The sequence below is a fragment of the Oncorhynchus mykiss genome, chromosome 5, assembly GCF_013265735.2.
Source record: "Oncorhynchus mykiss isolate Arlee chromosome 5, USDA_OmykA_1.1, whole genome shotgun sequence".
NCBI lineage: Eukaryota > Metazoa > Chordata > Actinopteri > Salmoniformes > Salmonidae > Oncorhynchus > Oncorhynchus mykiss.
In genome coordinates this window covers 41,760,665-41,774,336 of record NC_048569.1, presented here as the reverse complement: position 1 = coordinate 41,774,336, position 13,672 = coordinate 41,760,665, and the positions used below count along the sequence as shown (strand labels likewise).

General features: G+C 46.7%; 1 protein-coding gene across 1 annotated transcript in view; it reads left to right on the top strand.

Annotated features, from left to right (window-relative positions):
- Positions 1–13,672, top strand: part of LOC110523854 (zinc finger SWIM domain-containing protein 6) — a 46,113-nt gene that overhangs the window by 29,220 nt on the left and 3,221 nt on the right. The window contains exons 2-13 of the mRNA XM_036977550.1: positions 1,216–1,572; positions 1,952–2,100; positions 2,419–2,569; positions 7,260–7,430; positions 8,859–9,050; positions 9,187–9,333; positions 9,419–9,565; positions 11,563–11,823; positions 12,302–12,437; positions 13,029–13,186; positions 13,345–13,508; positions 13,589–13,670. Of these exons, the coding sequence (XP_036833445.1) occupies positions 1,216–1,572; positions 1,952–2,100; positions 2,419–2,569; positions 7,260–7,430; positions 8,859–9,050; positions 9,187–9,333; positions 9,419–9,565; positions 11,563–11,823; positions 12,302–12,437; positions 13,029–13,186; positions 13,345–13,508; positions 13,589–13,670 (2,115 nt within the window). The remainder of the gene's footprint in view (positions 1–1,215; positions 1,573–1,951; positions 2,101–2,418; positions 2,570–7,259; positions 7,431–8,858; positions 9,051–9,186; positions 9,334–9,418; positions 9,566–11,562; positions 11,824–12,301; positions 12,438–13,028; positions 13,187–13,344; positions 13,509–13,588; positions 13,671–13,672) is intronic.

Here is a 13,672-nt window from a genome sequence, read left to right as displayed (position 1 = left end):
CCGTTAGTCAACGCCTACTGTGAAGTGCCTGTGTGCAATGACTCAATTCGCCTTTGCACTCCTAAACAATTCAATTTTAAAAAACTTTGACAAAGGGTAAAGTCTACAAAACTTTGTCCACTCTGCTCGAAACAGATTTTAGTTTTGTGAACAGAACTGTATTGAGATCAAATGTTTCATTAATGAGAACATTTGCAGAATGTCGGCCAAAATCCATCTCGTTCCATCTTCTCACGCTGCCGGCCACTGGGCTTCTTCTCACTACCATATTTCGTAGTGAGTGGAAACGCCTAGCGGATGCTTCACCTTTTATATGTCCAGTGAAATATCTGTCTCGTTGTTCTATCTGTGGTATATCGTTAGCTAGTTAGTTAAGATTGAGGGGAGGAAACCGGATTTGAATTAGCTAAAGTTAGCATTGCTAGCGTTTTGTTTTTTTTACAAACTTTGCTAGCTAATGACATTGCCATCTGTCTAAAAAATGTTCCTACTAAACATTTGACTATTTTAGCAATTTAATCATATTTTCAGGCACTATAGTGTAATTTAGACAAAACAGTCGTTAGCCTCCATCCAGAATTTCTGGGTTTATCAAGACTTTAATGCACCATTATTGCGTCGCGGGTAGAGCGCGGCTTGGAGAACATTCATGACGCGACCGAGTGACGGAGGTGCTACCGAGTGACGGAGGTGCGACCAAATCGTAAGAATCTTGTATCTGCATCTAAGTATCGTGATAATATCGTGAGGTCCCTGGCAATTCACAGCCCTAGTAATCACTAGTTATTACATATCAACCAAATGTATTTCTGAGTGGATTCTTGATGTTTGGTTTACTGTTTGAACAGTCATTGAGATTATATTTGGTTATCAATGCAAAATAGGCTACTTTGATGAATAGCGACAACACTGCCCCCACGGCTGCGGAAGAACGATACCCGCGTCAAAAAAGTACATAAAATGCTCGATTGCAATTACAGGGAGTCGCCCCTTTTTGGACGAAAATCGAAATTGTAAAACAGAATCTTGCGTCTGCAAAGAGCTTGAAGTAAGCTATAGGCTAGTGAGCCACACACTCACAGAGTTGTTATGACAAGAACATTAATGCCATTGTACTGTTCAAATATTTCGAACGTAAGCTTCTGTCAAGTACTTTTGTGTAAAACTGTTACAATTTGATTGATTGCCTAATGGTTCTTGTTTTTCTCCTTGCAGGGTTCCACCTCAGTGGAACGGTAACAGAACCGGCCATAGCGTCGGAACCCGAGCTCGTCTGCAGTGTGAGCGTCAGCTTCGACCGCTGCAAGATCACCGCGGTAACGTGCGGCTGCGGCAACAAGGACATCTTCTACTGCGCCCATGTTGTAGCGCTGGCCCTGTACCGTGTACGGAAGCCCGAGCAGGTCAAACTACACCTGCCCATCTCAGAGACTCTGTTCCAGATGAATAGAGACCAGCTGCAGAAGTTTGTCCAGTACCTGATAACAGTACACCACACCGAGGTGTTGCCCACGGCTCAGAAACTAGCTGATGAGATTCTGTCTACCAACTCTGAGATCAACCAGGTCCACGGTGAGTGGGGTGGATGATGTGTAGACGAGAGAAAGATTGTGTGAGGAAGAAAAAGTGTGTGTATGTGTGTGTTTTTGCGTGAGTGTGTGTGCCTGGAAATGATTTCCCCGTCTGGCTCCAGTAAAGCAGATCACTAGAGAGGGAAACACTTTGATCAAGTCACGTCCGTGTGACAGCTCAACGGTAACGTAGGATGTGGGGAAGAGTGTGTGATGATACTTTAGACCCACTTTACTTAAGCCGATATCATTGTGTTCATCTTGTTCTGTTTTTGTTTGTGACATAGAGCCCAGTGCTTTCATTGAACCATTTTCCATTTCTCAACCTAAACGATGAGTACTGCGTGTGTCTCAACTAACCTGTGTGTGTGTGTGCGCAGGGGCCCCGGACCCCACGGCAGGGGCCAGTGTAGATGATGAGAACTGTTGGCACCTGGATGAGGAGCAGGTTCAGGAGCAGGTGAAACTCTTCCTCTCACAGGGAGGTTACCACGGCTCTGGGAAACAACTCAACCTTCTCTTCAGCAAGGTAACGCATACGCACACCAGGGTTGGGGTCAATTTTAGTTGAAGTGAGTCAATTCAGGAAGCAGAGTAAACTGACATTCCAATTCAATAATTGAAAAAAAAAAAAAAAAAAAATGTTCCCCAATGACTTCTTAATATATTGAAAAGTAGAAGATAAATGTATTTCAAAATGTGTTTAATTTTTTGTATTTTAAATTCAAATCCTTTCCTGAATTGACTGCCCTCAATTTGAATTGACCCCTACCCTGTCACACACACACACACACACACACCTTTGATGACCTCTCTCCCTCCCTCCCCCTCTCTCTTTCTCCTCTAGGTGAGAGAGATGTTGAAGATGCGTGACTCCAACGGTGCCAGAATGTTAACGCTGATCACAGAACAGTTTATGGGCGACCCTCGCCTGGCTCTGTGGAGACAACAGGGAACCACCATGACTGACAAATACAGACAGCTGTGGGATGAGCTAGGTAAGAGACAACACACACAAAGTCACACAAGCGTGTGCACAAGGACAGACACCACTTGGACGGACTAGCTGTTCAAGAGAGACGCACACATATGACGGTCACTCAAGTGCTGCTATGATGACTGTTTGATTTGTGTGTTGGTCAGCTGTGTTAGACCTGTGTCTCCCTATGCTTTCTGATATGATGGCTGCTTGTATGCCGGTGTGTGTATGTGTGTATTGTATCAAATCAAATCAAATTTATTTGTCACATACACATGGTTAGCAGATGTTAATGCGAGTGTAGCGAAATGCTTGTGCTTCTAGTTCCGACAATGCAGTAATAACCAACGAGTGAACTAACCTAACAATTCCAAAACTACTACCTTATACACACGTGTAAAGGGATAAAGAATATGTACATAAAGATATATGAATGAGTGATGGTACAGAACGGCATAGGCAAGATGCAGTAGATGGTATCGAGTACAGTATATACATACGAGATGAGTAATGTAGGGTATGTAAACAAAGTGGCATAGTTTAAAGTGGCTAGTGATACATGTATTACATAAAGATGCAGTAGATGATATAGGGTACAGTATATACATATACATATGAGATGAGTAATGTAGGGTATTTCAACATTATATAAAGTGGCTAGTGATATATTTTTTACATCAATTTCCATCAATTTCCATTTTTAAAGTGGCTGGAGTTGAGTCAGTGTGTTGGCAGCAGCCACTCAATGTTAGTGTTGGCTGTTTAACAGACTGATGGCCTTGAGATAGAAGCTGTTTTTCAGTCTCTCTTTCCCTGCTTTGATGCACCTGTACTGACCTCGCCTTCTGGATGATAGCGGGGTGAACAGGCAGTGGCTCGGGTGGTTGTTGTCCTTGATGATCTTTATGGCCTTCCTGTGACATCGGGTGGTGTAGGTGTCCTGGAGGGCAGGTAGTTTGTCCTGGAGGGCAGGTAGTTTGCCCCCGGTGATGCATTGTGCAGACCTCAGTACCCTCTGGAGAGCCTTACGGTTGTGGGCGGAGCAGTTGCCGTACCAGGCGGTGATACAGCCCGACAGGATGCTCTCTATTGTGCATCTGTAGAAGTTTGTGAGGTGCTTTTGGTGACAAGCCGAATTTCTTCAGCCTCCTGAGGTTGAAGAGGCGCTGCTGCGCCTTCTTCACGACGCTGTCTGTGGGTGGACCAATTCAGTTTGTCCGTGATGTGTACGCCGAGAAACTTAACTTACTACCCTCTCCACTATTGTCCCGTCGATGTGGATAGGGGGGTGCTCCCTCTGCTATTTCCTGAAGTTCACAATCATCTCCTTTGTTTTGTTGACGTTGAGTGTAAGGTTATTTTCCTGACACCACACTCCGAGGGCCCTCACCTCCTCCCTGTAGGCCGTCTCATCATTGTTGGTAATCAAGCCTACCACTGTAGTGTCGTCCGCAAACTTGATGATTGAGTTGGAGGCATGCATGGCCACGCAGTCGTGGGTGAACAGGGAGTACAGGAGAGGGCTCAGAACGCACCCTTGTGGGGCCCCAGTGTTGAGGATCAGCGGGGTGGAGATGTTGTTACCTACCCTCACCACCTGGGGGCGGCCGTCAGGAAGTCCAGGACCCAGCTGCACAGGGCGGGTGACGAGTTTGGAGGGTACTATGGTGTTAAATGCTGAGCTGTAGTCGATGAACAGCATTCTCACATAGGTATTCCTCTTGTCCAGATGGGTTAGGGCAGTGTGGTTGCGATTGCGTCGTCTGTGGACCTATTTGGGCGGTAAGCACATTGGAGTGGGTCTAGGGTGTCAGGTAGGGTGGAGGTGATATGGTCCTTGACTAGTCTCTCAAAGCACTTCATGATGACGGAAGTGAGTGCTACGGGTCGCTAGTCGTTTAGCTCAGTTACCTTAGCTTTCTTGGGAACAGGGACAATGGTGGCCCTCTTGAAGCATGCGGGAACAGCAGACTGGGATAAGGATTGATTGAATATGTCCGTAAACACACCAGCCAGCTGGTCTGCGCATGCTCTGAGGACGCGGCTGGGGATGCCGTCTGGGCCTGCAGCCTTGCGAGGGTTAACACGTTTAAATGTTTTACTCACGTCGGCTGCAGTGAAGGAGAGTCTGCACATTTTGGTTGCGGGCCGTGTCAGTGGCACTGTATTGTCCTCAAAGCGGGCAAAGAAGTTATTTAGTCTGTCTGGGAGCAAGACATCCTGGTCTGCGACAGGGCTGGTTTTCTTTTTGTAATCCATGATTGACTGTAGACCCTGCCACATACCTCTTGTGTCTGAGCCGTTGAATTGCGACTCTACTTTGTCTCTATACTGACGCTTAGCTTGTTTGATTACCTTACGGAGGGAATAGCTACACTGTTTGTATTCGGTCATGTTTCCGGTCACCTTGCCCTGGTTAAAAGCAGTGGTTCGCGCTTTCAGTTTCACGCGAATGCTGTCATCAATCCACGGTTTCTGGTTTGGGAATGTTTTAATCGTTGCTATGGGTACGACATCGTCAATGCACTTTCTAATGAACTCGCTCACCGAATCAGCGTATTCATAAATGTTGTTGTCGGACGCAATGCGGAACATATCCCAATCCACGTGATCGAAGCAGTCTTGAAGCGTGGAATCAGATTGGTCGGACCAGCGTTGAACAGACCTAGTCAGTCTGTTATGTTTTGGGTATTATCTGTAGGTTGTGAGCTGGATGGTTTGTGAAATATATGCTTTTTACAGCCTAAAATGGATTCGGAGATTGTGAGCTGGGTATCTCTCTCTCTCTCTCTCTTTCTCTCTCTCAGAACAGATTAGATGTGGACTGAAGGCTCAGAGTAGGCCCATCAAAGGAAATAAAGGGAGGGATCGGGTGAAGTGTGTGTGTGTGTGTGTGTGTGTGTGTGTGTGTGTGTGTGTGTGTGTGTGTGTGTGTGTGTGTGTGTGTGTGTGTGTGTGTGTGTGTGTGTATGTGTGTGTGTGTCAGGAGCTAAATCCATCTTGATGAGCCCAATATTGTTTTAATGAATGTGTGTGTTTGATCCTTTGTAGTCTGAGACAGCGGTTCCCATCTGGCTTAGGTTGGAGAGGGAGAAATATAGGCCACGCTTTCTCACTACTGACGGGTGTGTGTGTGTGTGTGTGTGTGTGTGCGCGTGTGTGTAAGCTCACAAGGCCATAATTTGCTCACTCACACACATGCCCATTCATTTATATTGACTCTTCACACCCCCACTCACATACAAGATGCTGCTACTCTGTTTATCTTATATGCTGTTGCCTAGTCCCCTTACCCCTATAGATATCTACCTCCCATAACTCCGTTATCCCTGCACACTGTAAACACTGTATTGGAACTGACCCTGTATATTGTATGCTTACTTACTTACTTATTGTGTGTTTCTTATTTCTCGTCTGTTTTTCCCCAGAGTATTACATTGTTATTGATGATTGCATTGTTGGGTTTTGAGACAAGGCATTAAAACTTGAAACTTCCATCTTCAAATGGTGTCAGCCAGCTAGCAAGTGATGAACAGTAGAACGTGCTTGTCGTTTATTTGTGTTGAATGTGTTTGTTCTGTGATCTCTGTCCTCTCCTCCTTTCCTTATCTATATCCTGTCATAATTGAACCACCACTGTGTGTGTGTGTGTGTGTGTGTGTGTGTGTGTGTGTGTGTGTGTGTGTGTGTGTGTGTGTGAACACTGAACAGTGCACTGTCCATATTCAGGATAAGCAGGAAAGCGAAACTGCAGCTTTCGGGATTATTCCATGTAATTGTGTAATTGGGGGAGACTCTAGACCCTAGCCTAGCAACGACATCCAATAGTAACCTACCCTAGCAACAAAATCCCATAACCACAACCCTGTTGTCATGGTAGTTGATTGTTGGAACTGTATTATATATCCCCCCCCAGTCTCTTTGTCTGTTTTGCTGGTTGTTTCTCTCTCTTTCTGTTTTAAGGGAAGTACATCTCTTATTTCTGTATAATTTGAATGCATTTTCACATTTTGAATGTTTTCCACGTATTGCCCTGCTTGCTGGATGCACCTTCTCCTCTCCTTTCTAAAATCTCCCCTTATTTATTATTTCTCTTTTATTTTCCTCTACTCCCCACCATTCTCTTCCCATCTCATCGCCAGTCTGTTGCTCCCTTCTCCTCTCTCTTCCCTCTCTTCTCTCGTCCCTCTTTTGTCCTTGAGGCCGTCCAAACAAAGACAGAGGATAAAACGACTCCTATCCCCACCCCCGTCTTCCTTCCCTCCTCCTGTTCTCATCCCCCTCTCCTCCTCCTCCTGTTCTCTCGCTTCACCTCTCTCTGCCTCCTCCTGTCTCGTTCTGTCATCTGTCCCCCTTTTCTGTTCTGTGTTCATTTTCCATCATTTTTCTCTTTACCCCTGTTTTTCGAGGCATATTTCTTTTCACTCCTTCCGTCCCCCACTCTCCAGCTCTCTCTCCTTCCCTCACTCCCTTCATCCATACCCCATCTCCCTTTCAGCTCAGGCTTCAGGTAATCACAGTGTGTCACTAGAGTATCTGTGAGCGTGAGTGCGGCAGGCATGTGTTTATTGAATAGATAACAGTCAGACTGTTGATGCTCCGGAACATTTTAATGGCATCTATTTTTCCCTTTTTACAGAATCAAATTATATGATTCAAGGATGAACAACAATAACAGAAACATTGTGTGTGTGTGTGTGTGTGTGTAGGTGCCCTGTGGATGTGTATTGTGCTCAACCCCCACTGTAAGTCGGAGCAGAAGTGTGTGTGGCTGAGACAGCTGAGACGGTGGAACGGTGTTGACGTGTGTCCCTGGGAGGACGGAAACCACGGCAACGAACTGCCCAACCTCACACACGCACTGCCGCACGGCAACCCAGGTGAGAAAACACAGACACACACACACACACACACACACACACACACACACACCTGACCAACACAGTGCCTCAGGGCCAACCCAAGTGGGAAAACACAGACACACACACCTGACCAACTCAGGGCCAACCCAAGTGGGAAAACACAGACACACACACCTGACCAACTCAGGGTCAACCCAAGTGGGAAAACACAGGCACAGAGACACACACACCTGACCAACACAGTGCCTCAGGGCCAACCCAAGTGGGAAAACACAGACACAGAGACACACACACCTGACCAACACAGTGCCTCAGGGTCAACCCAAGTGGGAAAACACAGACACAGAGACACACACACCTGACCAACACAGTGCCTCAAGGTCAACCCAAGTGGGAAAACACAGACACAGAGACACACACACCTGACCAACACAGTGCCTCAGGGCCAACCCAAGTGGGAAAACACAGGCACAGAGACACACACACCTGACCAACACAGTGCCTCAGGGCCAACCCAAGTGGGAAAACACAGACACACACACCTGACCAACTCAGGGCCAACCCAAGTGGGAAAACACAGACACACACACCTGACCAACTCAGGGCCAACCCAAGTGGGAAAACACAGACACACACACCTGACCAACTCAGGGTCAACCCAAGTGGGAAAACACAGGCACAGAGACACACACACCTGACCAACACAGTGCCTTAGGGCCAACCCAAGTGGGAAAACACAGACACAGAGACACACACACCTGACCAACACAGTGCCTCAAGGTCAACCCAAGTGGGAAAACACAGACACAGAGACACACACACCTGACCAACACAGTGCCTCAGGGCCAACCCAAGTGGGAAAACACAGACACAGAGACACACACACCTGACCAACACAGTGCCGCAGGGCCAACCCAAGTGGGAAAACACAGACACAGAGACACACACACCTGACCAACACAGTGCCTCAGGGCCAACCCAAGTGGGACCACCACACTAAGTTTGTGCGAGAAAAGCCACTTTCTTTTCATCAACTATTTCTCTATTTTCTCTCTGTTGATCTCTTTTTCTGTTTCTCCATCTGTCTACATGCCTTTTAATCAACTTTCTCTCGCTCCATGTCTCTGCCCTGCGAGCTGTTCTTATTACTTTCTGTGTGACTGATGGAATAAGCCCAATAACCCATGAGGGTTCCTCCAGCTACGGCTGCCCTCTGCTCCCCTTGTCTGTGCCTGAGCTAAATTAGAAAATATAAGCCCGTAAAAAAAATGTCTATCAGGCTTCTGAATAGGAACAGTGCAGTGAATGAGCATTTCATCCAGGTAGGTTTAGGTGGCCGATCAGAGACATGTTTTCAACGGAACATTGTCCTCTTCTTTCCCTCCCTCCCTCCCTCACCACCTCACCACCTCCCCTCCGTAATCACTCTTTCTCCCTCTCTCCCAGACTCGTCGTCTCGTCCTCACAGGACAGTGTTTACGAGGGCCATCGAGGCCTGCGACCTGCACTGGCAGGACACGCACCTGCAGCGCATCATCACACATGACCTCTACACGCACTCACACGCACACTGTCACCACGACAACCATGGCAGTGCAGGGGCACTGTTCGACGCCCGTGGCTGGCCCCTCTGGCACGGTGAGTGTGTGTGTTTGTGTTGGCAGTGACGAATGCAAAGGAGGGCTAGATTTCTAAGACCCGTTTTTAGAAGAAGAAAAACAAGATTTAGAGTAGCATGGAAGTAACAGCCTCCCGCCCCGCCTCCCTCTCGCAGAGCACATCCCTACAGCGTGTGCGAGGGTGGATGCGCTGCGGTCACATGGTTATCCCAGGGAGGCCTTGCTGTTGGCCATCGCTATCGTCAACACTCTCATACGGCAGCAACAGAAACATCTTGAGCTCTTCCGCAGCCACAAAAAAGGTCTGTTTGAATTTGCATCTGTCTTAATTGGGTATTAAGTGTGTAAATGCAGAGTAATACCAGCGTGTGGTTTTGTCCTTTCCAGAGCTGCTCCATAAAGGCATGACATCTGTCACCAACATGGAGGGCTGGGTGGGACACCCCCTGGACCCTATAGGCACTCTGTTCAGCACCTTACTGGACACGGGACGGGGAGACGAGGAGGGGCGCAACGCCTTCCTAGACTTCTCAGGTAAATGCATGCACACTCTCGCTCTCTCTCTCTCTCCCTTTTCTGCATATTTTATGCATTTTAATTGGATCGTTTTTCCCCCCTGCGCCATCTTTTATTCATGAGCTGTGATTGGAGGATGGCTGAGGAACAATTAGTGATGTCATCAGTGATGATTGGGTGTGATTGGTTCTGTCAGATAGATACTTGCGTTCCATGGCCTTGGAAACTGCTCGTGTGTGTGTGTGTGTGTGTGTGTGTGTGTGTGTGTGTGTGTGTGTGTGTGTGTGTGTGTGTGTGTGTGGGGAAGTGATAATCCTCCTGGGGTTATGTCTGTGGGCCCATAGAGACATCATTAAGCTATTAGAATAAATGATGACCTCTCCCTGGAGAACACACACCCAGAAAGACCGCAGAGAGACGGAACATGCTAATAGATCAACACATAAGTCAATAAAGGAAATAGCGCATCTATACATTGATTGTGAAACCTTAAGATACACTACATGACCAAAATAATTGATCCCCCTTTGCTGCTATAACAGCCTCCACTCTTCTGGGAAGGCTTTCTACTAGATGTTGGGAAATTGTTGCGAGGACTTGCTTCCACTAGGCCACAATAGCATTTAGTGAGGTTGGGCACTAAGGTTGGGTGATTAGGCCTGGCTCGCAGTCGCCATTCCAATTCATCCCAAATGTGTTCTATGGGGTTGAGGTCAGGGCTCTGTGCAGGCCGGTCAAGTTCTTCCACACCGATCTCGACAAACCATTTCTGTATGGACCTCGCTTTGTGCACGGAGGCATTGCATTGCTGAAACAAGAAAGGGCCTTCCCCAAACTGTTGCCACAAAGTTGGAAGCTCAGAATCGTCTGGAATGTCATTGTATGCTGTAGCTTTAAGATTTCCCTTCACTGGAACTAAGGGGCCTAGCCCGAACCATGAAAAACAGCCCAAGACCATTATTCCTCATCCACCAAACTTTACCGTTTGCACTGTGCATTGGGGGAGGTAGCGTTCTCCTGGCATCCGCCAAACCCAGATTCGTCTGTCGGATTGCCAGATGGTGAAACGTGATTCATCATTCCAGGGAAGGCATTTCCACTGCTCCAGAGTCCAATGGCGCCAAGCTTTACACCACTCCAGCTGACGCTTGGCATTGCGCATGGTTATGGTGGGCTTGTGTGCGGCTGCTCTGCCATGGAAACCCATTTCATGAAGCTCCCGACAAACAGTTCTTGTGCTGACGTTGCTTCCAGAGGCAGTTTGGAACTCGGTTAGCGAGTGTTGCAACCGAGGACAGACGGTTTTTATGCGGTTCAGCACTCGGTGGTCCCGTTCTGTGAGCTTGTGTGGCCTACCACTTCGCGGCTGAGCCGTTATTGCTCCTAGACATTTCCACTTCACAATAACAGCACTTACAGTTGACCGGGGCAGCTCTAGCAGGGCAGAAATTTGATGAACTGACTTGTTAGAAACATGGCATCCTATGACGGTGCCACGTTGAATGTCACTGTGCTCTTCAGTACGGGCCATTCTACTGCCAATGTTTGTCTATGGAGATTGCATGGCTGTGTGCTCGATTTTATACACCTGTCAGCAACGGGTGTGGCTGAAATAGCTGAATCCACTAATTTGAGGGGGGGGGGGGGGTCCACTTACTTTTGTATAAATAGCCTACTTTGAAGGCCTTTTTTTGGTCCGGACTGTGGACCATCCATTGACTATTTGAGTCAAGTGGGTTAGTGCTGGAGTGGAACTAACACCTGGACACACAGTAGCTCTGCATGACTGAATTGAATGCTGTAGTTTCCTGGGGCAGCACAGAGCTATTGTCATGATAATGAGGGTTGAGTGACCGTATTGGTTCTGACACAGATTGAGCCACAGCCTTGCTGTTTCACTCGCTATTAGATTTGGCGACAACATTTCAAAGACATGCTGTTTTTAATGTGATCTCTCTTATTTTCTTCCTCTCTCTCTCTCTCCCGCTCTCTCTGTTTCCCCGTTCTCTCTCCAGGCTCTGTGAGTTCAGCCAAAAGGTCGGAGCCCCACCTCTTCCCAGCACAACGCTTACTGGACGATGGCCAATCGTTCGTAGCACTAGCTGTAGAGACGGCTCTGATCGGCTTAGGGCAACAGAGGGTGATGCCCGACGGCCTATATGCCCAGGAGAAGGTGTGTCGCAACGAAGAGCAGCTATTGGCCAAGCTCCAGGAAGTGGAACTGGACGACGCACTGGTCAAGATCTTCCGCAAGCAAGCAATCTTCCTGCTAGAGGGTGAGGGGTAGATGCACACACACACACACACACAGTCTTATTTAACTAACTTTGTGGGGACACACAATTGAGTCCCTTTCAAAGTCCTATTTTCCCTAAACCCTAACCGTAACACCAAAACCTAACCCTAACTCCTAACTCCTAAACCTAACCTTGAACCCTAATTCTAACCTTAACCCTAAACCCTAACCGTAACACCAAAACCTAACCCTAACTCCTAAACCTAACCTTGAACCCTAATTCTAACCTTAACCCTAAACCCATTAGAAATAGCCTTTTTCGCTGTTGGTCTAATTACTATTTACTAATGATTTAGAAATATAACGTTTTAATGCCAGTATATTCTGGTCCCCACAAGTATAGTTAAACATATCTACACACACATCCGTCGCTCTCGCTAATCTCTATCTTTCTAATCTCTCTTTAGTCGAATCTATCTATCTAATATATCTATGCCTGTATTCTCTGTCTCCTGTAGCTGGTCCATACAGTGGTCTAGGAGAGTTGCTCTACAGAGAGAGCGTTCCCATGCATACCTTTGCCAAGTATCTCTTCACCTCCCTACTACCTCACGACACAGAACTGGCGTACAAAATTGCACTGAGAGCCATGAGGTAAGTACACACACAAACATATCTCACATAACTTATTTTCTTTGCACTTCAGTAAATAGTTTATGCCCAGAAAGAACATCAGGGAAGATCAGATAAAAAGGGAGGTCAGCCTCCTTTTGAGACTCAAGTGATGTATGTATGTGTGTGTGAGGCGTGGAGCTGTCCTGGGTGCTGTTTAATCACAACGCTGCCTTTTGCTGGAATCCTTGTTAAATAATTCAACAGCATTGAAAATTAGTTTTGGAGAGTGTTTGAATAATAAATATACAGTAATATATATGACGTTGAGTTTCTTTCTGACTGCTGAGAGGCTTATGAAACCTTTGGAACTTCATTTCATTCTGCCCAAATTAAACTCCTTAGATTTTTAATGTATTGAAATCTTTTTTTTTTTGTGTGTGTGTGTTTTTTTCGGTCTCATATATACTGGCATTACAATGTTCTATTCTAAATCGTTTTTACTCATCTCCGCTTTAACAGAAGCACGGAATATTTCCATAAGCCTTAGAAGACATCTTAAAGGCCCATACATCCTTATCAAAGCAATACATAAAGGGTCAATATCAGTATATTAAATATGTGTGTCTTTAGGTTACCGGTCCTGGAATCCATGGCTCCATCAGGTGATCTGTCCAGACCTCACCATATAGTGTCAATGGTCCCTAATCGCTACCCTCGCTGGTTCACTCTGTCTCACATAGAGTCACAACAATGTGAACTGGCCTCCACCATGCTCACCGCAGCCAAAGGTAAACACACATACACACACACACACACATACTGTATGTACGAGCACACACACACTACAAACGCACACTCACATACACTCACATGCTCAAACAATTAATGTTTCTGATATTTTTTGCAAATAGGTTGTTTTAAATGTTGTTTTTTTTTGTCTTCTCAGGCGACGGGCGTAAGTTAGAAACGGTGTTAGAGTCCATCCAGAAGAACATCCACTCCTCGTCTCACATCTTCAAACTGGCTCAGGACGCCTTCAAGATTGCTACTCTGATGGACAGTCTACCGGACATCACACTGCTCAAGGTCTCACTGGAGCTGGGTCTTCAGGTAACACACACGTCCACAGTAAACACACACACACTCACACACACCTCCCTAACCTGAACCTGCTCCCCTCTCCCCTGAAGGTGATGAGAATGACTCTGTCCACGTTGAACTGGAGGAGGAGAGAGATGGTACGGTGGCTTGTCACCTGTGCCACAGAAGTTGGT